Genomic DNA, 25,191 nt, shown 5'->3' with positions numbered 1-25,191 from the left:
TTTGGCGTGTTCGTCCAGCGCAATTTCTTGAGAACCCACTATGTTCCAAACAGTATTTTAAGAGGCAGTGGGTGTGGAGGCTTCCTTGAAAAGAATTCTTTTTTTTCTTTTTTTTTTTTGTTGGTAAAAGTTTCTGACCCAGGGGCCCTGTCCAGCAAGTTTGGATCGTAGATATTAAAGCCTCCTCATCTGCCCTGGTGATGTGATTGAATCTGTAATAGGCCTGTCAGCAGTTTTACTCCCCAGAAAAGAGCTCCTGGCAGGCATTTGGCCAAGGTCATGGCCTCTGAGCCTGAGAGACAATATGTTTTATCTGAACTAACATGAACAACATCTTTTTATTTGAAAATGATCAAAAAATGTGTCTGCCACACAGTAAGTGCTGAGAAATTATATTTGTCCAATTCAGCATACTTGAGTATGTGTCGTGTACCTCCTGCATAAAAGTTTTATCTTGTGAGTCAGTCTGCTACTCATTTGTTGGGAGGATTTACCCAGAGTCCTGAAAGCAGAGTTTATTTGTACTGACTTCTGTAAAATCCCAAGTAGCTTGCCCCTTGATTCAATGAATGCCTCATTGGTATTTTGGCCTGAACTTTTACTCTCAGTGTTCCCATGGGTGACGGACAGAGGAAAGGGCAGCCTGGTGTCAGGCAAAGAAGAGGTTCTGGAGTCCAGCAGGTCTGAGCTTGTAAGTTGGAACCCCGTTACCTGTTGGCTGTGTAACCTAGAAGGATCTCAGTGCCTCTTGAATGAGGGTTCCACACGGGAATGAATGTAAAACTCCTGGCACGATATCTTGCATGTATTAGATGCTCCGTAAATGATGGTTATTAGTTATGATGGTAAAGTTTGGTTTAATTGTGTAGAGTTCAGCTCTCCTGTGTTTCTAAGACTATCAGCGGGTGAGGTGGAGAGAGGAAACTGCCATTCGATGGAGTGTCTTTGAACCAGGTTCTGTGTTTGAAAGGGAAGCTTTGGCTTGGAGCGGCCCTGCATAACTCCTGAGGAGGGCTTCATTCATCCACTTGGGAGATGAAAGAATGTGAGCAGCTGTGCTGAGGATGTCTCAGGGGGCCGCCACCTTGGGAGGGAGCAGGGGGGGCCCCCTCAGAGCTCCTCGCGGGGATGTGGCGCTGGTGATTAGGTTTGTGTGCTGGTCCGGTTTCTGACACCCTCTTCACGCCGTGGTGTATGGAGTGGGATCGACAGAAGACAGAGCTCCTGGCCCCTGAGCACCTCTGCGGGGGTTCATTTCAGCCTGATTGCGAGTTGCCAACTCACCCATCACTTTTCAGGGGAGGAAGTCAACCTAAGGAGATTAGGTGACAGGGTCTCACGACTGGATTAAAGTCCAGGTCTTCTGACCCACAGACCAGGGTCCTTTCTTCAGAAGCAAACCCACACCACACTGGCTCCCCATGTTCAAACAGGTTTCAGCTCACGTGCCCTCAGATTTTAACATCAAAACCTCCAATTCTGGTACAGAAGCCAAACAGGGTGGTGGGCTGAAAAGAAAAGAGTAACTGTCCACTACCGTGGCCCAAAACCATGGTCCCTCAGAGAGATGACCAAAGGCGACTTTATTTTTTATTTGTATTTTTTTAATTGAAGTATAGTTGATTTACAATGTTGTGTTAACTTCTGCTGCTGTACAGCAAACTGATTCAGTTATACATATATATATATATTCTTTTTCATGTTCTTTTCCATTACGGTTTATCACAGGATATCGAATATAGTTCCCTGTGCTATACAGTAGGACCTTGTTGTTTATTCATTCTATATGCAAATTATAATTTGCATCTGCTAAGCCCAAGCTCCCACTCCATCTCCCCCCCACCTTCCCCCCACCTTCCCCCCACCTTCCCCCCACCTTCCCCTTGGCAACAAGTCTGTTCTCTACATCTGAGTCTATTTCTGTTTCGTAGGTAAGTTCATTTGTGTCATATTTTAGATTCCACATATAAGTGATATCGTATGATATTGTCTTTGTCTGACTTACTTCACTTAGTATGATAATCTCTAGTTCCATCTATGTTGCTGCAAATGGCATTATTATTATTCTTTTATGGCTGAGTAGTATTCCATTGTAGATATGTACCACATCTTCTTTATCCATTCATCTGTCGATGGACATTTAGGTTGTTTCCATATCTTGGCTATTGTGAATAGTGCTGCTATGAACATAGGGGTGCATGTATCTTTTTGAATTACAGTTTTGTCTCCATATATATGCCCAGGAGTGGGATTGCTGGATCATATGGTAGCTCTATTTTTAGTTTTTTGAGGAACTTTCATACTGTTTTCCACAGTGGCTGCACCAACTTACATTCCCACCAACTGTGTATTAGCGTTCCCTTTTCGCCACACCCTCTCCAGCATTCGTTACTTGTAGACCTTTTAATGATGGTCATTCTGACTGGTGTGAGGTGGTACCTCATCGCAGTTTTGATTTGCATTTCTCTAATATTTAGCGATGTTGAGCATCTTTTCATGTGCCTGTTGGCCATCTGTATGTCTTTTTTGGAGAAATGCCAAAGATGACTTTAGAAGGCTCTATCCCTGATGACTTTCTTGCTTGGATAAGCAAGTTAATAGGATTGGTGATTTCAGCAAGATAAAGGGTGCAGCATGATCAGAAGAAGATCTTGAGTTCCTATAAAGTTGTGTTGATTTTTAAAATTTTATTTTGTTTTACACTTAGTTTAAATGGTTCAGGGATAAATATGTTCCCTGAGCTGAGAACTGACATCAGCATCCAAGAGATTCCTAACCTTTGGTCACAGATTCCTTTGCGAATCAGATGAAAAATTTGGATCTTTTGGGATCCACACAGAGACCACCCTTTTGCATATCATTTCAGGGGATCCATGGGTCCTCCAATGTCCATCGAGAAGCTTCTGGTTAAGAACCTCAGGTTAATTCTTTTTTTTAATTAATTTTTATTGGAGTATAGTTGCTTTACAATGTTGTGTTAGCTTCTACTGCACAGCAGAATGAATCAGCCATACATATACATGACATCCCCTCCCTTTTGGATTTCCCTCCTGTTTAGGACACCACAGTGCATTAAGTGGAGTTCCCTGTTTTATACAGTGTGTTCCCCTCAGTTGTCTATTTTATACGTAGTATCAATAGTGTATATGTATCAATCCCAATCTCCCAATTCCTCCCACCCCACTCCTTTCCCCCTTGGTATCATACATTTGAAGAACCTTAGGTTAATTCTTCGTGAAACAAAATATTTTCATATAAATTCCACTTAAAAAAAAAACCTCTCTTCTTTCACTGCTCCTGTTTGATGCTTCTTTTTTACCTTCCTTTTGATTTTTCTTTTTCTGCCATGTAAGTTAAGCAATGAGATATTTATTTTGAAAAACAGCCCGTCCATTTCAACAAGAATATCCCTCTTCTTTGCCAAGATCTTCTTTTGAGGAGTGGGAGGGTGAGTAGGTAGCTGAGAGATGGCTTATATCCGCAGTTCTCAGACTCCTTTATACTCTTAAAAAGTGTTACAGACTCCAAAGGGCTTCTGTTCGTGTGGGTTATATCTATAAATATTTATCACATTAGAAATTGAAACAGAAATGTAAAAAAATACTTGTTAATTCATCTTAAAATAGCAGCAATAAACCATTACATGTTCACATAAATAACTTTATTTTTAAAATTTTATTTTCTAAAATTAAAAAAAAAAAGCCAGAAGAAGGGCATTGTTTTGTATTTTTGCAAATCTCTACAGTTTCTGGCTTATCAGAAGACACTAGAGTCTCATATCTGCTTCTGCATTCACTCTCTTGTGACATGCTGTTTTGGTTGGACTATATGAGAAAAACCTGGCTTCGAACAGATAGTTGGTAAAGGGGAGGACCTTAGGGACCCCCGGAAATTATTTATGGACCCCTGGTCCTCACTTGGAGAGCTGTTTATTTATGCTAATACAGGTTGGGGAGGTCCAAGCCTTTGAAAATCACATCCTTAGTTTAGTCCGTGAGGAGAGGAGCCTCTGTGTCCCTCAGTGCAAGTCGTGTCCCACTGTAACGTGTAATTGCTGGTTTCCCAGCATAACTGAGGAGGACAAAGGGCCGGGACCGGGAGCTTGGAGCCCTCCCAGACAGCCTGCTGTGCAGCCCTGGGAGCGTCTCCACGGATCCACAGGGCAGAACTTAGGAAACGCCCACCAGCTTTTCTCTCTGTGTTGGGGCCCAGTGTGCTTTGAACTTACTGTTGACAGAATATCTAGTTTGGGCCATAAAACAGACCAATATGTCTTTCTCACTTTCTCTCCTTTTAAAAAGATGAAAGAAAAAACGTGTAAATGAGCTCTGGTTGTCTCCATAAAAGACGTAATAAACCCGGATGGCTGGAAGATGTCGAAGTCAAGCTTTCCAGTTGGGGCTCATTTGTGACTTCCACTGGAGTTGAGCGTGCGTTGAGCCTGGAAATGCCTAGACCTTTAAATCAAACTAAAATGTGTTCCATGAGAAACGCTTTTCTTGTTTGGAGAGGAGGTTGGAAGATGAACAGCAGTTAAGTTGTTCAACAGTGTTTGTGTGTTTTTTTTTTGGAAGTGCCTACGCCATGCCAGGCACTATTCTTGGTGCTTGGGATGCATCAAAGAGATCCCTGAGCTCACGAAGCTAGCTGGGGTGAAGTGGAGGTGTGTCTGCAGCAAAGAGTTAGCATAACAAGTACATGACATGCTATGGGAAAAAGAGAGCAAGGTGAGGAAGAGCGGGCAGTGGGGAATGCGGGGCAATTCCGGATCAGGTGGTTGGGTTGGGCCCCGCCCCTCGGGATGGGCCCCGCCCCTCGGGATGGGCCCCGCCCCTCGGGATGGGCAGACTTGGGTAGGGATTTGGAAGGGAGATGGGAATTGGCCATTGATTTGGAAGGTGGGAGTGTGCCCTGCGCCTTTGAGGAAGAGCAAAGAGGCCAATGCGGCTGGAGCAGAGTTGGGGGGTGGGGCGGGGGGTGGGGGAAGGGATGGTGCAGAGAAGCTTCACGCGGATTGGAGGAGGGAAAGAGAAGGCTTCCAGCCGTGGGAAGAGGGACTTTGAGCTGAACCTTGAAGGATCAGCATTCCTGGAATTCCTGGAAGCAAGAAAAGTTGGGAGCATACACCGGCATGAGTTCTTCGGTTTCACTGGTGGCTGGGTGCATCTAAAGGTCCAGTGCTAAGGCTGGACGTTGGTGGAGGGCCTGGATGGACAGCCTCGGGAGCCCTCACCTTGCTCCTGGGAGACTTACCCAGCCATGGCACGCAGGATGGATTGATGGGAGGAAGGTAGTTAGAACAGAGAGTCTGTGGCTGAACCAGGGATGTGGCACTAGGAAAAGAAGAAAAGGGACTAGGCATGTGACATATCCTGAGGTGGTGAGGAGGGGAAGGGTGACGACAGGGTTTGAGACATGCACATAGAAAAACAGATGAAAGGAGAGAGGTGATTCATTGACTTAGACATAGAGCTGTCTCCAATCTGGAGTTATCTGAAGCAACATTTCAAGCATTTGCCAACTTACTTCTGAGACCCTTTTGGGCAGCAGTAAGAACTTCAGCAGTTGTAATTGAGAGAAATTTTGAGTCACTCCGTTGTGAATCATTAGAGAGGATGGGACTGAGTGCTGGAAACTTTAAAGGGCATGGAGATTTTGCCTTAGGAAAGAGAGAAGAAGGAAATAGAAACAGGGTTTTAGAAATGTCTCAAAGGGAGCTGGGACACATGTAAAGAGGCTAAGAGTGGCAGGCCAAGAGGTACAATTTACAAACTTCAGAATCAAAAATTCAAAATGGCACTGGCTATCTGTGTAGAGAGAGGAAAGAAAAAAACCTTACAGTGATGGCAAATGGATACTGCAATATTTCTGTAAATCAAGAATGGCAATTATTAGTAGCAGAGCCTAGCAGTTACAGCATAGGAAACATCATTTTCTTAGTTTATTGTGCAGTTTTGCGAATGTGAAAATAATTCAGGGAGATTACATTGGCTCGCACCAGCCTTGGTGGGCCTGTGTATTTTTCCCATGAGACCTTGTTTTTCCCAAGTTCCTCAGCAACACCCATTCTTTCATGTTAGTGCAGGAAGCTAGTAAGTGAGGTCAGGCAGTGTCTTCTCTCCTTGGGCTGAGATGTTAAGTAAGGCTGAGGATGGACATGTCAGTAATTAAGAGTTAACACTCTTGTGCAGGTACTGTGTGCTGGGCACCATTCTAGAAACTTGTGTTACCTCAATCTCATATCTTACAAAGTGTCTTACAAAGTAAATATTGTTGCTATTCCCATTATACAGGTGAGGAAACTGAGGCATGGATTGGTTCAAAATAACTTGCCCAGACATGACATTTGCTGTATTGAGATTACCAAGGGAGGGTATACTAAGAGTATAGTATAGTATACTACTGAGCGTACCAAGGAGAGAATGTTGGAAACCAAAGACAGCGCTTATGTGTGTGCATGTGTGGCGGAAGGGAGTCCTTAGATTTGGGGGATAAGAGGAAGATGATAAGATGATGATAAGAGGGGGAATATTTTAGAATTTAATGAGGCAGAAATTGTTCTAATTCAAGGCTTCTGCAGGTCAAAATCTCCTCCCCCAGGGACTTTCCTGGTGGCCCAGTGGTTAAGAATCCATACTTCCACTGCAGGGGGCGCGGGTTCTATCCCTGGTTGGGGAATTAAGATCCCGCATGCCTCGTGGCATGGCCAAAAAAAAAAAAAAAAATCTCCTCCCCCCATTGGAATTCTGTGAACTCTTCTCTGCTGTATTTACCGTCTCTGTACAGGTGTATTGAAGCAAAGCTGGATTCATCAGGAAAATTAAACAAAGTGACCAACATAACAGTTTCTAATTGCATTCGACTTGTAACTACAAGTTGCCAGTTGATCCTCCTGGGCCCTGACTTGTCCCAGGGCCCTTGAACTTTGTGGCTAATTAGCTCTTCAAAACTGTGTTCACACATCTTTAGCACAGCAAACCGGTCCCTCAGAGACTTTCTGAATTCCCCGGTGGAAACAACTTGAGCCTTTGCCACAATGTGTCTTTAGCCTATGTTCATGCAGGGTGACCCTCCAGTTTTCAAGGCAGTGAAAACAGGCTTTGAATTGACCTCTTGCTGCCTCCACTTTAGTACCAGAGCTCATTTAAGCATTTGCTGCCTGGCTAAAATGACAAAGAAAACTCTTGCCTGGCAGCTGTCGAACGTTTTGGGCAACAGCTGGCCACTTGTGCGTCCAATGGGAAAGTGCATGCATTCGTGCTGGGAAACTGCCAATGGAATGGAAATCGGTGAGTGCTCGAAGAATCTGGCTTGGGAGGACTTGTCCAGGGAGAACAGGATTTAAGAGCCTCTGTATTCCATGAATGTTGTTTATAATTGGAAGCCTCTTCAGTGGAGTGGTTCTAACATGGGGAGTTTATTTTGAGCTATTTTTAGGAAATCTTTGGCTGAATCATGCACCATGTTGGGAGTTATTTCTCTGTCTAGCTAGGGTCTTACCATTTCCCTTGATCTCCTCTGACATTTGCTTTAAATTTCGGTATTTGGTTAAATGTTCTAGGACTGATCGTATGCTAAGACGTCTAACTAGATAAGAAGGAACATACCTTGCATTTGCAGTGAAGACTGCTGGGCTCCCGTGGGAATTTTCCCTGGGGTTGACCATCTGGATTTCTTGCTGTTGGAAGAATGGGGTGGTTGACAGGGGCTTTTAAGTGTGGGGAGAATCCGGTTTCTCAGGTGTGAAGTGTCCTTGAGATGGAGGTCGGTAGGAGGAGGAGCCCTTCGGAAAGATGCACGGGGAATGTTTGCATCGCAATGATGCTGTCTTTCTTCTGAGCTATTGGAAACTGTATCACAGTGGTATGCATCTTGCCATTTGAGAAGGATGGGCATTTAGGATGCAGCCTTGGAGCGGTCTTTCAGTGTGTGAACCTAGTGCCTCTACATCAGTGTACCTGTCTTTGGTTTGTTCTAGAGATTCTGAGACCTATAAACGTGTGATTCTCGTGTGGCACTTAGGCATCTGGAGCCCTGCTGTAGATGAGTGTCTCCCACACTCAAGGTGTAGGGGGTGTGGAGTCCCGTTGACCATTCAGGTGTTGAGTAATGCCTCTGGCTGGGTGGACGTCATTTCCCACGATGCTGGAGCAAGGGTTTCTGGGTATTTGGCACAACCCAAGCTTCATGGCCAAATAGAGGCCGGAGCTGGGCAGCCACCGTCTGTTTCTGGACAGGCCGGGTCACATGTCAGTGGGAGGCTGTGCACCACTTAGCCTGCTTAACCGCCGTGGAGACAAGGTGGCGCTGGCTTGGATCACAGATCGGGAGCATTCTCCACGGGTTACACTCCCAAAGTGTGCCAGCTCAGCTGGGGCCAGCAGGCCTCTTACCTGGGGTAATCACTCCTTTGCTCGGTTTAATGGTCGTCCCAGAGTTGAATGCACGCAGCCTGGGCCATGGCAAGGTCGCAGTGTCAGTTGGCACGAGCACGTGTTCAAGTCTGACAAAGAGGTGAGTGTCTATTGAGACCTTAACTCTTAGTTTCAGTAGAGACATCAAGGCATTCTGTAGGAGTTCATGGTTTGTGGGGATGTAGTAGACTGTTAAGAGACATGCCTGTCCAGTCTCTGCCTCTGTTTCCCTCATCTTCTTTGTCATCTCCTCTTTCTCCTTCCGTCCACTTTTGAGTCTGAGCTCTTTGCCGGGAAAGTCAAGGCATATAGATGCACAGTCACTCAGCTGTGCTGGGAAAACCTAGAAGGGGCACTGTTGAAAAACAGAGGGGAAGGCATGGAGTTGACTATTGAGACAGGATCCAGTCAGGTGCTCCCTGCGGCTGAGCCATGGGGCCATCTTGTCAGAGTGGAAAAGGTCGTTGGAGGCATGGGCTCCAACCTCCAATCTACCACCTGCCAGACTTGTGGCTTTCTGAGCCTCAGCATCTCCATGCATTCACCAGGGGGATGGTTTTGCAAGGTTCCTTCCTGTTCCAGAGCTCTAGGAATTACAAGATGCCTGGAATTAATTTCTCCTTTCTGTTCTGAAGTCTTTCTCTTATGACCTAGAGAGGATACCTGTGTAGCTGATCTTTACCTGTCTTACAGAGGGGCAACTCATCTTTTTTCATTTTTGAGGCGAGTTGATAGCTGATTTTGTCACTTCTTCCAGAGAAGGACTGAGGCATGTGAAAATGAATCCAGATGTTGGTGAGAATCACACAAACTCCGCATCTCCCACCACCCACGGTTATCTTGAATAATCAGTGATGGCCAAATTTACTTATTAGATCAAAAGGGGTATGTATGGTAAATGTCCTTGCCAGAGAGAAATGTGCGTTGGTAACAGCACTCTCCTGTTTGTATAGAGGACTTTGACCTACCAGATCTGGGTCCTTGATGACCATTGGTGGCAGGTAACAGGCAGGACAGCAGATGGCAAAGTGACAGAACCAACAGTCACAGGGTCTGCGTCTGAGCTGCATCCATGGTTTCTTTGACACTCTTGAGTCCCTCTACATCCCAGGGACCTAAACTCCATTGCAAATGTCATTGGTCCTTAGAAACTCACTTAACCACTTCCTGCTACTATGTCCCTTCTTACCTCCTCCTTGTTTTTTCTTTTCTTTTTTTAAAATAAACTTTTTATTTTAGAACAGCTTTAGAATTACATAAACATTGCAAAGATAGTAGAAAGGGTTCCCATATACCACACACCCAGTTAACCTTGAGCTCTTGGCCGAGGTGGTATTTGCCAGGTTTTTCCACTGTCAAATTTCTACCCTTTGCACACTGTACTCCTTGTTGTGTGTTTTTGTGTTTTTTGAAGGTGTACAATGTGATGATTTAATATATGTATATTGTGTGAAATGATTACCAAAATCAAGTTAATTAACATATCCATCACTCACATAATTACCCCTTCCTCTGTCCCTTCCTTCCTTCCTTTATCTCTCTCTCTCTCTCTCTCTCTCTCTCTCTCTCGTGGTGAGAACACTTACGATCTACTTTCCTAGCAAATTTCAAGGCTACAACATGGTATCATTAACTAGAGTCATCAGGCTGTATATCAGATCCCCAGAACTTATTATAATAACCAAAAGTTTGTAACCTTAACCAATGTCTCCCCATTTCCCTGGGCCCTCAGCCTCTGGCAACCACCATTCTACCCTCTGGTTCTGTGAGTTTTACATTTTCACATTCCACATAGAAGTCAGTCATACAGTATTTGTCTTTCTGTGTCTCCTTTGCTTGTTTTCATGTCTGGCTATGCCCATTTTAAGTTGCTCACTTAGGACCTATTCATGACACAAGTGAACTCTGAGGGACCTAACTTAGAATTGACCAGGTGAGATGTGCGGAGACATGGGCACAACACCTGTTTGGGCCTCGTTCAGGATGATATTATTATGTGGCTTGGCTCCTTCTGTCCACCCCGCCGTTGCCTCTCATCAGAGATTTGAACGCAAAGCATTGATTTATATGGCAATCGGAATAGCCCGTTCGTTTTTACATTTCCAAACCATAATTAACTATTTATGAGACTAAAGGCTTCACAAGTGGTTAAGCCCCCAAACCACATATTACTTTGCCATCTCTTCCTATGTCAGACTCACATTCCGATTCTCTCCCTTTGAGAAAAACCAGTCTAATTTCTTATCCATGAGACTGTCGAGCTGTGCTGTCCAATACTGCCGTCATTATCCTCCCTTGATGACTACCATTATTTAATTATTGTTTATGGAAATGCCTTTAGCACTTCAGAGCAATTAAGATTCTGATTTAAGAACAGATCTGCCTGTCCCGGAAATGTTCAACATGCGAGCAGGGGCAGTGCTTTGGAAGTTCCAAATGTTTTTAAACTGGGAATTGATACCCGCCACATCTTGGCAGTGCCCCAAGCTGTCACTTGGCCCAGGGGCGGTGAGTAGCTTGCTTCGGGCTCCTAGCGTCCCAGCTCTGAAAGGGCAAGGTAATTGGAGAGCCTGCATTGGAGCTGTGAGCCCCACAGACTTTTTTAGCTCAATGTGGAGCGAGAAGCTGCTTGTTTTCGAGAAGCAAAGGTGATTGGAGCCTGAGGACTCTTCCCTGCTCCTGGGCTGTGGGTCCTGGCTGGGTGAGTGGGCGAGGTGGTACACTAGTTATCTTTTTAGTCACCAGACAATAGTATAGACTCCTAAGTAGGCCCTTTGTTAAAAAAAAAAAAAAAGAAAGTTATCAGTAAAGACTTCATTATCCCTTGGAACCCCCTACCTCTGGGATAACTAATCAGCCAGCAGAATTTCCTGGAGCTCCAGGCAGGCTGATGAAGGTGAGGGCGCTGAGCTCTCAGCAGGGCAGTGGGAGCATCTCAATAGCTGATTTGCCAATTACCTAATTATCTAAGTCAGATAATCGATACGTTTTTTGAAATCTTGCTTGCTTTTTAAAAAATGTTTCTTGAACATTCCAAATTGTTGGCATTCATACCGGGGCAGCTTCATGGTTTTCCTGAGCTGCCCTGCAGGCAAGTTGGGTGTGTGCGGGTCAGGGGGTTGAGGAGTGATTGGTCCAGGAGAGGTTGGGAGCAGCGGTGCCCTGTGGGGGTTGCCTGCAGCTACACAGCCCCTGGCTGGACCGACAGGAGCCCCTGGGTTACTTCTCTGCATGATGCATGTCTTCTTTTTTTCTCCCTTTTGGCTCCCAAGGATGTTAATGCGGGCGAGGGTAGCGAGTTTGCCGACAGTGGGATCGAAGGGGCCGCCACCGACACGGACCTCCTGTCCAGGCGATCCAATGCCACCAACTCCAGCTACTCACCCCCCACCGGCCGCGCCTTTGTGGGCAGCGACAGCGGCAGCAGCTCCACCGGGGATGCAGCCCGCCAGGGGGTGTACGAGAATTTCCGACGGGAGCTGGAGATGAGTACCACCAACAGCGAGAGCCTGGAGGAGGCCGGCTCGGCGCACAGCGACGAGCAGAGCAGCGGTACCCTGAGCTCCCCGGGCCAGTCGGACATCCTGCTCACGGCCGCGCAGGGCACAGTGCGTAAGGCCGGAGCCCTGGCAGTCAAGAACTTCCTGGTACACAAGAAGAACAAGAAGGTGGAGTCGGCCACCCGGAGGAAGTGGAAGCACTACTGGGTGTCCCTGAAAGGTGAGGGAGGGAGCGTCCTTCCTGCAGCGCTGGGTACGGCCTGGGCTCCGTGGTGCACCTGTGCAAATGATGTTCTTCAGTTACATGGGATTTCTATCTCATGCTAATTTCAAAACTTATGTCGTGGTGGTAAGAATACTTAACGTGAGATCTACCTTCTTAGCGTCGTTTTAGGTGTACGTTACGGTATCGTTGACTAAGGCACGTGGTTGTACAGCACACCTGGAACATCATCATTTTATCGAGCTGAAACTTTATGTCCCTTGATTAGTCACTCCCCATTTCCCTTTTCCACCAATGTTTGATTTTCTTTACTGTTTCACAGTTAAGCTATTGAAGCCTCTCGTCTAGTTTTCTCATATATACAGCTGGTTCTCCTGACAGTTTGAGAGGCTTGAGTTCCAAAAGAATATTTTTTTGGAATCATTCCAAAACATGTGCCTCCCGAAGTGACTGTTTTGGAGGGAAAAATCACTGGTTTGAATCTTATGAAATTGTCATTTTGGGGGTAAAAAAATGGTGGAATATTGCTAATTTCATAGGGTTCAACCCAGTGCTTAATGGAATGTCTGAGCCATCTATGTTTGTGAAAAAGTCACTGTTTTATGGTCAGACTTTGACTATTTGAGTGTGTGTGTATATATATAGATATATATCTATATACATGTATATATATCTATATACAATGGTATATCTATATACCATTGTCTTTCTTTTCATTAGTAAGCATAATACTTTTACGTCTTGCTATTCATTATCGCTTTACACACACTTTAGAAGTATGTATATGCATTTTTGCACGTCTGCATATCTCTTGGTAGTGTAGAAATTGTAACACATTTGTGAGCTCTGTGTCTTAAAAAGAAAAACACTTCTCAAGACCGCTTAGAATCTTTGACACAAGCTGGATTTGAAGCAGGGTTAGTACATGGCAGGATAGGTTAGACAGGTTAACAAGCATGAAGGATGGGTCCAGGAGGAAGAAGCCTGGGCTCAGCTCGTGTGGTGCACCCGTGACTCCATCTGATACCGGATTTCACCAACTGAGGCTGGTGTGGAACAACCAATCCTAGAGGCGTGGAACAGCCTAGAGCTCTTGTGCAGTGGTGCAAACCCCCCAGGGACAAGCAGGGTTTGGGTGGGCCCCATTACTAATGCTGCCAGCTGTTGCTTCAGTACCTGGTGAAACAGAAAGGGAGCATGTTAATTAGACTGTAGGTCTTGCTGCATGTCACTGAGACCCACAGTGACAGTGCCTCAAGCAAGACAGAACTTTATTTCCCTTCCACCTAGCAGAGGTGGAGCGTCTAAGAGTGATGGGCTGACTCTTTGCTCTTAAGTCATCCAGAAGCCAGAATTCCTTTGTCGTTGCTTGACTGTCCCTAGAGCATTGTGTTAGTCTGAATGATTAGGATAGCTCACCAGCGGGTCCAGGTTCCAGCGGAAAAATGGGGGAAGTGGAGGGTGTATCCCTCTGCGCTGAGGGTACAACCTGGAAGTTGCCTGCATCTCTTCTGCTTCCTTCGCATTGGCCAGAAATGAGTCCAGCCTAGCTGCAAGGGAGGCAGGGATGGGCCCAGCTGAGCACTGGGGTTTCTATTACTGCAGAAGAAAGGGGGTTGTGTGTTTTGGGGAACAACCAGCTGTCCCATAGAGGAGTCTTTCCTCTTGACAGCCGGTGCAGGGCAGCTTTCCCTACTGCCAAGGGCCTGTGTGTCTAATGTTGCTGCATGTTTAGGGTGGGATGCTGTCTTTCTCTTCATGTCTAGTTTTCAAGACTTGCTGGGTTATTTCATCTTGTTGCTCCACTTCCAAGGATGTCTTAGGAAGAGTCAGGTTCTTTCTCATGTCCTTTTCTCATTCGGAAAGTCTACCTTAGTGGTTTCAAAGTTTGAATAGATGTGGAATTCTGGCAGCCATAGTATCTTCTGTGGAAAATCACAGGAATTGCTGATATTAAACTTTAAATTTTATTTTCTATGCTAAATCAAATACCATAATATAGTCTATATAAAGTGTATATGAAATTTTGAACACACATGTGAAATAGGAACATTGAATTTGAGCACATTCTATCCGTTTACACATACGCACAGCACACTTTGCTTTTAGTTTTCCATTGTGAATTGGGAAAAGTGTATTTGATGTCATCGTTCTGCTTGTGAAACACAGATGTTCGTTCTGTGGGAGCATTTTGGAGAACTGCTACTGTTCTTTCTCACGCGGGACCTGCCTTGGCTTAATTTAGAGGCACTACCAGGTCATGTCTGAGGGGCCCTGCTCTCTGCTCCTCCCCTAAATGTCCACACACCACTGGACGCTGCAACCTCTGTTCCCTTTAGCAGCCCATCTTATTGTTCATTTTGTTAACTGATGCTGAGTTTTTAACAACATGATTAGAAGACCACCTGCAGTCACGGTCACCTGAGATGCTTCCTGGGTTATATCCATACCTGCCGAATCTCACAGTTTGGAGGTGGGGCGCTGTATTAGTTCCTGTACTAGAGCTGCTATAACAAAGTACCACAGACTGAGTGGCTTAAACAAAAGAACTTTATTTTCTCAAAGTCCTGGAGCCTAGAAGTCTCAGATCAAGGTGTCATCAGGTTTGGTGTTTTCTGAGGCCTCGCTCCTGGGCTTGCAAATGGCCATCTTCTTCTAGTATCTTCACGTCCTCCCTCTGTACCTGTCTATGTCCAAATCCCCTCTTCTTATAAGGACAGCAGTCATATTGGATTAGGGCCCACCCTTATGACCTCGTTTAATTTTAATTACCTCTGTAAAGACCTTATCTCCAAATACAGCCATATTCGGAGGCCCTGGGTTAGGACTTCGGCATAGGAACTTGGGGGGATATAATTCAGCCCATGACAGGCCCGGAATCTGTGGTTTAAACAGGCTTCCCAGGTGATTCTTACACTAAATATGAGAATAACACTGTTAGTGACGTAGAATAAAAATAATTAGGTGACTTTTTACTTGGGACTGGAAGCGGGGGTGTTTTGTTTCTGCTCTTCCTTTAGAGAATAAATGATCAAGGAAGGCAAGGTGTGGGTGCTCAGCCCACACACCCATTAGAGGAGGGAGGCTTCACTTTCTTGGTGACCCAGATCTGAGTGACACAATCTGTCAGGATCCAGGCCCAGAGCACAGAGCCGCCGAGTCCTTTGCTTCTTGCTCCTGACAGGTCCCATTATATATTGACAAACTCGGGGCTTGTCCTTGCCCCTCAAAGGCAGGGCTTGCTGCTGACTTGGGCTTGGATATGGAGGAATAAAAAGCAGAGTACCTGGGAACCATAGGCTAGAAAATTCTCCAAAGATTCTTTCACTTTTGAGAGAATAATTCATTTTACAAAAAAAGGTTTTATTTAGAATTAATCTCTGGAGCGTCTCCATCCACAACTGAAAAGCATACAGATTATGTTCAAGTGAAGATGAAGGTAAATGGACCTGTTACCAGGGACCACGTGGTTCCCAGATTTGCTGCTTCTCGTTAGTCTTAAAATTGGAACATGTGGATAATTGAGTACAAGCTGATTTTTAACCACCCACCGTCACGGGCGATTGTAAACCAAAGTTGAAAAATTATGAAAACAGCAATTTGGGAAGACATAAGATGTTCAGTGTGTGGAGGCCCCGTATCCATTATCTATAGGCTCCAGTCTCTGTTCTCAAACTGTGGTAAAGCTGTGTTGCTCTTCTTCTGTTAAGGATCTGTTCATCATTAGCGTAATATTAGTCCTAAGGATTATTTAGAGCAGGGTTTCTCAACCGAAGGCCTATTGGCATTTTCTGGATAATTCTTTGTCATGAAGCCTGTCCTGGGCCTTGTAGGATGTTTAGCAGCATCTCTGTCCGCTACTCACCTCCTTCTGTTCCCCACCCCCAAGCTGTGACAACCAAAAATGTCTCCAGACTTCACCAAATGTTCCTCATTCAGCAAGATTGCCCCACCTCAGGAACCTCGGATTTGGAGGAAAAGGGCCTCCCCTTTCCATTTCTTTTCTTTTTGTGTCTCTGAATCTATGTTAGCTTAAGACATGGAAAGAGGAGGTATAGATGATTCCGAGTGTGACCTCTATGTTCCTGTAAAAACTTGAGATCTTCAAAATAACAGGAATTATAAGAAAAATAGGGTTGGGGCCGAACACTCCGTAAGTATATAATTAAATTATATGTAAGCAACCTACTACTCCAAAACTTAAAAAAATAGAAAACAAAACCCTACTAAAATTACACTCATAACATTCCTAATTTCTAACAAGAAATATCACAGAAAACGTACAACCTTAAGAAAAAAAAGTGAATATAACTTGAATGGATTAGAGGAAGAATCGAAACTCCTGAATTATGGAGACAAGGACAGTAGTTATAAAACCATGAAATTCAGGAACACCGTGCAGTAGACTTTTAGGCAGAGCTCACCGTCAGGCTGTACCAAGGCAAACACTGTGAAACGAGTGGGCCTCTCGTGCCAGCGTGCTGCGTGCGGCTGTGCTGGGGGACACTGCATCCAGCAGCTGTTACATGCTCCTGTGAAATATTACGGGCTAGGAGAAATCGCCTTTGCACTCATGTGACTTTTCCATTGATCCCCATCGTTCTACGCTGTCAGTTACAAATTTGCTTTACAGAAGTTCATATTGCAGGGGAGTAGATTGTACTTGGAAGTCTTTGTGATTCACATAAACGGTGGCCCTTGCTTGTGGTAAGGAAGATGTTGAAGACGGACCAAGTGGCTTATGTTGAAGTTAAAGAGTCAGAAAGCTGGGCCCAGGTTTCCCCTGAAATGATGACTTGAGAGCAAGTGCTCAGTGAGTAATTACTAATAAAGTGTGCCTCACGTGTAGGCCATGACGGAGGGTATCTATTGAACCCACCTTGCCACAAATGTAGGAAAGGTTTTTATTGCTCCTGTCTCATTTAGTTTCACAGTATAATTAAGTGTGGACCAGGCCTCTGGCCTCCCCCAGGCCTTCATACGTGTGCGTGCATTTCCTCTTCCAGGAGGGACAAGGACATGGCTGATCTCTAGAAAAACATTTTGAAGAAAAGATCTGAGACTAAAAGTCTGTCATTTCTTTTCTTATCCTGAAAGCACCTAAAGCCAGTGTTATATTTTGTTTTCTCCAAGGGCGTAGTCAAAAAACCCAGTAAATTGTGTTCCCTGGTTGCATATCCTGTGAGACGTATTGGGAGGGACTCCAGTGGGACAGAACTGGTGCCGGTCCTCACTCAGCGGTGCTTGCTGTTCAGGCCTGAGGAGCTGAATTTACAGCCACCACTGGCCAGAGGAGCCACCAGACCCCCGTATGCCTGTGAGGATATCTGTCACATTCTAAAACAGGAAGTAAGATCTTAAAGAACTTGAGGGCATGAATGACGAAACTGTGATTTAAGAGTCTTAACACAACATTGTAAATCAACTAAAAAAAAAAAAAAAGTCTCTGTCCAAGCCCATCCAAGACTTAGTACAAGCATGGCCCCATTCTCTTTACTTCCTAGGTTTCACGCTCATTTCCAGCCCTTTCCTGGTAACAGGGCACAAGCAACAGTTTCCACTACAGACTTTTTTGTTGCATGAGCACCAGATACTCACACGGACCCCCATTCTGTCTCCTCAGGATGCACGCTCTTTTTCTACGAGAGCGATGGCAGGTCTGGGATAGACCACAATAGCATCCCCAAGCATGCCGTCTGGGTGGAGAACAGCATCGTGCAGGCCGTGCCTGAGCACCCCAAGAAGGACTTCGTCTTCTGCCTCAGCAATTCCCTGGGTGATGCCTTCCTTTTTCAGGTTTGTTGGGCTCCTCCTTTGCAGAGCATTTCAAATCTCTTACCAGATACCTCCGTCTCCTGCCCATGTACCTCAGCCTGTTTTCCTTTGAGTGGTGGGTTCTATCTTTTGCACATTATAGGAACAAAAACGATGAATGAGAAAATAAATGTCTATACTGAGTTCCAGGAATGATTGAACTCATCCAGAGGCCTCCACAGTGACGCCCGAGGAGGGGTGTGGGTTGAAGGATTTTTCACTGTAGTCTCGATATCATTTGTGTAGCACTTTAGAGAAAGGATCATGAATTCCTTAATTTAGACATGATTTGCACTGTCAAAATTTTTCATCATAATATGTTCTCTTCTAATATTACTCATAAAGTAAAATCATGACATCCCAGAAATGACTAGCTATACCCAACCAGTTTCTCTTCCTCATCTTTTCAGAACTTTGTACTGAAAGTTTTTGAAGTTTGACGGTTAATTGTATTAAAAAATACTAACCTGCTTATCACTTCAGGGTTAACATTTGCTTCTATAGGGAATCCTTTGAGTTTGGTCAGTTGTGATACCCTTTTTGTGGTGTTAGTTAGTTGGGCTTTCTTCATTTATTCCCATAATACAGGAATTCCTCAAGACTTTATTCCATGCTTCCTATGTGCTATGTACAGTGATATTGAGAATACCAAGAAGATATTTTGATACAGTTTCTACACTTAAAAATGTTCACATATAATATGGGAGACAGACATTGGAATGAATTGATCTTTATGATGTGGTAAAACTTGACAGTGAATGTTAAAGGAAGAGTGGGGATGAACTGAGTGAAATTGACAGTGAGGATATTCCATGCCACAGAGAGAGTTGGAATAAAGGCATGGCAGAGAGTAATAGGTTATTTCACCATGTTTCTGGGTTTGTCCCCTATAGTTATTTCCATTTGGGCAATTAAAGTAAGAAATATAAAGTAGTAATTTTGTTTGTGAACAGTCAAAAAGCATGTATTTTTTCTTTCTTTCGATCTGTGATGTAAAACATACATAAGGAAGAGTGCACAAACATAAATTTATTGCTCAATGAAGTGTCACAAAGTAACCACCACCCAGGACAAGAAACAGAAGTTTCTAGCACCCTACAACCTTACATGAATACATGCAGCTTACTGGTTGAATAGAGTGAACGTGTATTATATTGTCTAAGCCAGAACACTTTTGTTCATCTGGGAATGTCTTCATTTCTCCTTCATTTTTGAAGATAGTTTTGCTGGATATAGAATTCTTGATTGACAGTCTTATTTCAGTACTTTGAAAATATCACTGTATTGCCATCTGGCCCTCATAGATTCTAATGAGAAATCACCTGTTAATCTTAAGAGGATCCCTTTTATAGATAAGTTGCTTTGTTCTTGCTACTTTGGGGATTTTATATTTGTCTTTAAACAGTTTGATTATGATATGTTTAAATATTGATTTCTTTCAGTTTATTATACCTGGAATTCATTGAGTTTCTTGGATGTACTGATGTATATACGTGTTTGAATCACATTTGGAAAGTTTTCAGCTGTTATTTTTTCACATAGTCTTCCTGCTCATGTCTCTTCTCTCTTCTCCTTCTGGGACACCTGTTATGTTTAAATTAGTATGCTTGATTGTGTCTCATAGATCTCTGAGACTCTGTTCATCTTTCTGTATTCTCTTTTTGTTTTGTTCCCTTAGACTGGATAGTCTCAGTTGACCTACTTCATTTCACTGATTCTTTTTTTTTTTTTGCCAGTTCAAATCTGCTCTTGAGCCCCTCTGTTGAATTCTTCACTTCAGTTATTCTACATTTTAACTTTAGAATTTGTATTTGGTTCTTTTTAAAAGAGAATAATTTTTATTTCACTACTGATATTCTCTAATGATTGGAGAGATTACCTTAAGTGCCCAGAAGTAATAAATCTCTTACTCTTTCCCAAGGACCTCTGTATGTACCTCTTCAACACTTAGGCAGTTAGTTTATAGCTCTGCCGTAGTCTTCACCTCTGCTTGCACAGAGCCTCAAGATCAGCCTGAGGGGTGAGCACAGGGCCTTCTCAGGGTTTTCTGAGTATGTGTACAGTTCTGTGCATGTATGTGACCTTCTAAATTCTGAGGACTATGGATATCTTACTCCCCAGCTTTTCCTAAAGTTTCTCAGTCAACTCTTTTTTGCCCCAACTGTTACCACAACCTTAGGCAACTGTGATATTAAACAGTTGTCACTGATTGCTTTTTACAAACAGGCCTGGAGTAAAGGGTTGTGTACACGAATGAGTTCTGAGTCAAGTCAAATAGCTACAAGCCCTGTGAATGGGGATTTCTTATGCAGTATTAAACAGGTCAGATAATGACTTTTCTGAGAATGGTGTTTTGGGGGAGCTCCAAACCCATTCTGCCCCCTTCAGTGGCTGTCAGACTGCTGGTTTTCACATGAATGTGGAGATAGAGAGATGATGATGGGAATAGTGCATTAAGATACCCTTATACTTAATATTGTTACTGAGATTCAGCCTTTTTTTTTTTTTTTCAATAAATGCACCTCAATTAAGTCACAAGACTTAATTTCCAGAGTTCTGAAAAAGTCCATCTTGACAATTTTTGCCAGTGTTGTTATTGCTTTTATGGAGGATCATCTTTTTGAGCTTCTTATTCTCCCCTTGTTCTGATGGACTCATGAGGACACTTTAGAGACTAGACAATTTTAAGAGTTATAGCAGCACTATTGACAATTACTCCAGGATAATAGGCATAAGTTTCAATAGTCCTAGGCTAACTGGGATGTATGGCAACCTTTCCATATGTACATTTGAGTTGACCCCAGTTTGTAGGGATCCTGAGCAGTATTGCTATGAGTATTCATTCTTCTCTCTATGTTCAGGATACATTTGTCCACATTTCTTTTGGTACATACCTAGGACTGGCATTGCTGGGTCATGGGATATATGCACACATTCAAGTCTGCTAGCTACTGTCAGTTTCCAAAATTATTGAAATAATTTATGCTCCCATCAGCAGCCTAGGAGAATTCCAGTTCTTCCTCATCCTTGTCCACACGTGTTATTGTCAGATCTTGTTTTTAAAACTATTAGTGTGAAGTTGAGCACGTTTTTATGGGTTTAATGACCATTTCAATATCATCTTTTGTGAAGTTTTTATTTCAGTCTCCTGCCTATTTTTCCATTTAGTTGTCTTTCTTCTCTTGATGATTCATAGCAGTTTTTTACATATTTTGTATATCATCTCTTTGTTGATTATATGCGTTGCAGATATCCTTTTCCACTAGGTGACTAGCCTTCTACTCTCCTAAAGGTATTCTTTGTTATACCAAAACTTTTAAATTTTAATGTAGTCTCATTTCTCAAGTCTACCTTTCTCAAGCACTCCCTAATGGGTAGTGCTTTGTGTATCCTATTTAAAAAATCTACATGCTCTGTTTCCTGAAAATATTCTTCTATATAACTTATAAACCATTGTGTTTCCAAATCTAGCATAGCTTTTTAGTAATTAATGGGATATCTTGCAAATGAGGAAATGCCTAACTACTCTAACAATAACATTATTATGATATCAGCAGTTATCTTTTACTGCGCCCTTATTGTATACCACTGCCTTGAAAGTGTTTTACAATGTGAATCCACTTAATTCTTCCAGAAATCAGTGAGTTGGATTGTGTATCCATATTTTGACCAATTGATGTGGATTGTGTACCCCCTTTTGTGAAGCTAAGGCTTACAAAGGCTAATGATTGGATGTCAAGTCACAGTTACTGAGTGTTGGGGCTGGATTCAAACCAAGCCTCTCTTTCGCCAAAGCCCCTTATTGTCTAAGTATATTATTTATCCCATTACTATCACTACTTACCCTAAGAAGAACATGGGCAAGAATCAGTGATTACAGTAAAAAGTGACTTTTTCTCATTCTTAGAATTAAGCCACTCATTGGGAATATTTCAAAACTGTAACTTGATTTTGGCCATTCTTGCCTCATTATACAGGTTAGATGATAATCTCATTGATTTCAGGATACTCTCTTTTTTACCTACACACCCATGACGTGAACTCCTTTTGAAAGGACTTTCCTGGCCATAAAATTGCTAATAGAATCTGAATACCGATGAGGTCACATTGAATACAGTTCTTTTGTGGCAACATAGGACCTTATTCATGAAAACCTCTGTGTCCTCTTGTGTTGGTGAAATTGTTATGCTACTTACGTGGGATAGAGCACAAAATGAACCTTTTCAGAGGAAATTACTGCTCTTTGGGATCCATGGGGCGTTTTCTACCTTCTACTTATTGCAATCCACATGACTTTGGAGGGGCTGAATTTGAAAGGAACCTGTGTGTGTAGGGGGTGAGGCTAAAGCGAGGGAGATCAAGCACGATTATGGAAATAATTTGTAGGTTATTCCAGCCCCAGGGCTCAGTTCAGTGCACACATCGTTTCCAGAGCTCATATGCTTCTGATCTGATGCTGTTATTCAGATTCGCCCATGGAAAGGAGATTTCATGTTACCAGCAGAAGTAGAAAAGGGGTTTTGTGTGCCGGATGGGGGTGGGAATGGGCATGAATGTTAGAGCAGCTTATATAGAAGAAGTGCTACCCTATCTGCAAAGGGAGGCTATAGCTCCTGCATTTAAACTATTTTAATTAGCGTTCTTCCCTCCAACTGGAAGCCAGAAATATAGCACCCATCACCTACAAAGTACCGTTTCCTCTCAGCCCTCTCTTCATCCATTATGGGAGGAGGTTACATACAATTCCAAAAAGCTCAGTGACTTCTATGGTAACGTATCCTAATATTAGTTTTAAATTCCTATATTAAATGCCTTGGGAACATAGTTAGCAGGCAGAGTAAGAATGATGCCTGATTGCGTAGAAAATCATATGCAATTATATATCTAAAGAAGTGTAGAAAATATTATCTCTGAGGGGTCATTGCCTTTCCATAGAATGTTTCTTATCATTAAGAATGTCACTTGTATGAGGCTACAGCATGCATATATATATATATATATATATATATATATATATATATATATATATATATATTTTTTTTTTTTTTTTTTGCTGATCCCAAACTCCTAATTTTTATAGCATGCATATTTTAAAAAGACCCTTTTAAAAAAAGAATAGTATTTATATCTTTATGTTGAGTTGGGGATTGGATGTGATAATGCAGGTCAGGTGTCTGATAGCAAATGCTCAATACATGTTATAGTTAGCATTTTAATTATAAGAAAAAAGAGACTGGTTCCCCAAGTATCTTTACAGAAGTTGAGTGTGGCTTCTCTGTGATAAGTCTAAGGCTTTGAGTTTTATCATGCTCTGGGGAATTATCTTCAAGTGCCACATCTGGTTCTTTGTTTCAGACTCGATGAAGGTCATTGGCATATGCCCTGGACAAGGGCAGCCAGATTAGGAAAAAATCTGGAAATCCTCTTTCACAAGGAGCATCAAGTGGACTTGGTAGAAAAGACTTTAGAAAGGATTTAGTATCTTGGACTTGAGTAGATTAACATCCAGCCTCCCTCGTAAGTAGGCACCATCTCTGCAAGGCCCCCCGACGGCTGGTCAGCCTGGACAGCTGGACAGCTTCCATTCCTGGGAAGCTCCCAGCTCTTTAACCATCTACTTTGTTAGTTGGCTCCAAGTTCTAGAAAGTTCTTCGCCATGTTGAGATAATACGTTCTTTCCGGTGGCTTTTGCCATTTCCCTTTGCTTCCATATATTCTCCCCCAGAGTTTAAAGTAAGCCTTTCCTGCTTATTCTTTCTCATAACCTTCTAAATACTTGAAAACAGCTCTCATTTCCCTCCGCCATGTCTCCTGTTTAGGTCTCCCTGCTTGAGGTTTCCGAGCCAGTCTCCCTATGATTCAGTTCCTCTCCTTGAGGTTCTCCCTTGTAATCGTGTTCCAGAACCTGACACCCTGCCAGGTTCCGCCCTGTGCCGCCTGCATTTCGGTTCCTGTTCCTCTCATTTCCTCCATGATGCTAGTGTCAATTCCTTAATTTATTAGAAACCACAACAAACGGTTGACTCGTACCCAGCTTGTGGTCTATCAAACCCTCAGCATCAAGGTCTTCTCCATCTTATTTTAATAGATTTTTTGAAAAGTCCAAATGCAGAACTTAGATTTACCTCTTTGAAATTTTATCTTTGTGGTTTTCGTCCTTCTAATGATATCATCTAGGATCTTAATTTGATCTTCCCTGATGTTTATATCCCTCCTAACTTAGAGTTATCTACAGATATGACAATGTTTGGTCTGTATTCTCTTTGTTAAGTGTTGACTTGGTCTCTAGCTGAAGTCCTGTTTTCTCATCACTGTAGATCATTTCCCTGCCTCTCACCAGCCACTTTAGAAATATTTACCTTTGGTTTTGGCATAAGTTAGTCGTGAAGAAGGGTCACCGATGGCATGTGTGGAACTCCAGGCCAAATTTTTTAATCTCTGTAAAGAATTGGACTCAACCCAGATCATCTTGTCAGCACCATTCTGGTGGCTCAGTCTCATGCCATCTGGTGAATGAAATAGCAGATATGACCCACGAGCCATAGACTCAAGTTCAAGAGCTCCTTAGGGCATCTTATTAATGCCCCATTTGGGATAGAGGATCAGAGAGCTCCCTGAAGGAGAGAAAGTGAATGGGGTCCCTCCTGGACTCTGCCCATTCCCGGTACCAGAGGGGGGCCTTTTCAAAGGATGAGGTGCCAATTGGCCCTGCGCTAAGGAGAGTATTGTGGGAGAGTATGGATGTTGAAGTGCAAAATGATGCACAGGGCTGGTAATTGTTCGCAGTGCATGCCCTACTATTAGTGTGTTCAGAGGTTTCTCCACATATGTTAAAAGTACAGTGCAGAGATATAATTGTGGCTGAGTTAGATTTTAACATGTAATTTGTATACTGTTAGGTATCATCCAAATAATGTTACTAACAGTATTCCTCTTCCTTTTTACAATATTTTAAATTTGTAATGAAGTCAGTATGAACAGATAGCTTCATTTATTTATTTATGTATGTAATGGAAGTATAGTTGAGTTACAATGTTGTATTTGTTTCAGGTGTACGGCAAAGTGATTCAGTTATATATATATATATATTCTTTTTCAGATTCTTTTCCATTATAGTTTATTACAAGATGTCGAATATAGTTGCCTGTGCTACACAGTAGAACCTGGTTGTGCATCTAATTTATATGTAATAGTTTGTATCTGCTAATCCCAAACTCCTAATTTATCCCCCTGCCCCCTG

General features: G+C 43.1%; 1 protein-coding gene across 8 annotated transcripts in view; it reads left to right on the top strand.

Annotated features, from left to right (window-relative positions):
- The window catches only part of TIAM1 (TIAM Rac1 associated GEF 1), a 407,741-nt gene that overhangs the window by 276,922 nt on the left and 105,628 nt on the right, over positions 1 to 25,191 (top strand). For all 8 annotated transcript variants that reach the window (XM_057545316.1, XM_028166880.2, XM_057545319.1 and 5 more), the window contains 2 exons: positions 11,687 to 12,134; positions 17,761 to 17,933. In XM_057545316.1, the coding sequence (XP_057401299.1) occupies positions 11,687 to 12,134; positions 17,761 to 17,933 (621 nt within the window). The remainder of the gene's footprint in view (positions 1 to 11,686; positions 12,135 to 17,760; positions 17,934 to 25,191) is intronic.

Source organism: Balaenoptera acutorostrata, chromosome 4, assembly GCF_949987535.1.
Source record: "Balaenoptera acutorostrata chromosome 4, mBalAcu1.1, whole genome shotgun sequence".
Taxonomy (NCBI): domain Eukaryota; kingdom Metazoa; phylum Chordata; class Mammalia; order Artiodactyla; family Balaenopteridae; genus Balaenoptera; species Balaenoptera acutorostrata.
Note: the sequence above shows the minus strand (reverse complement) of the source record. Positions and strands in the feature narration are given on the sequence as shown.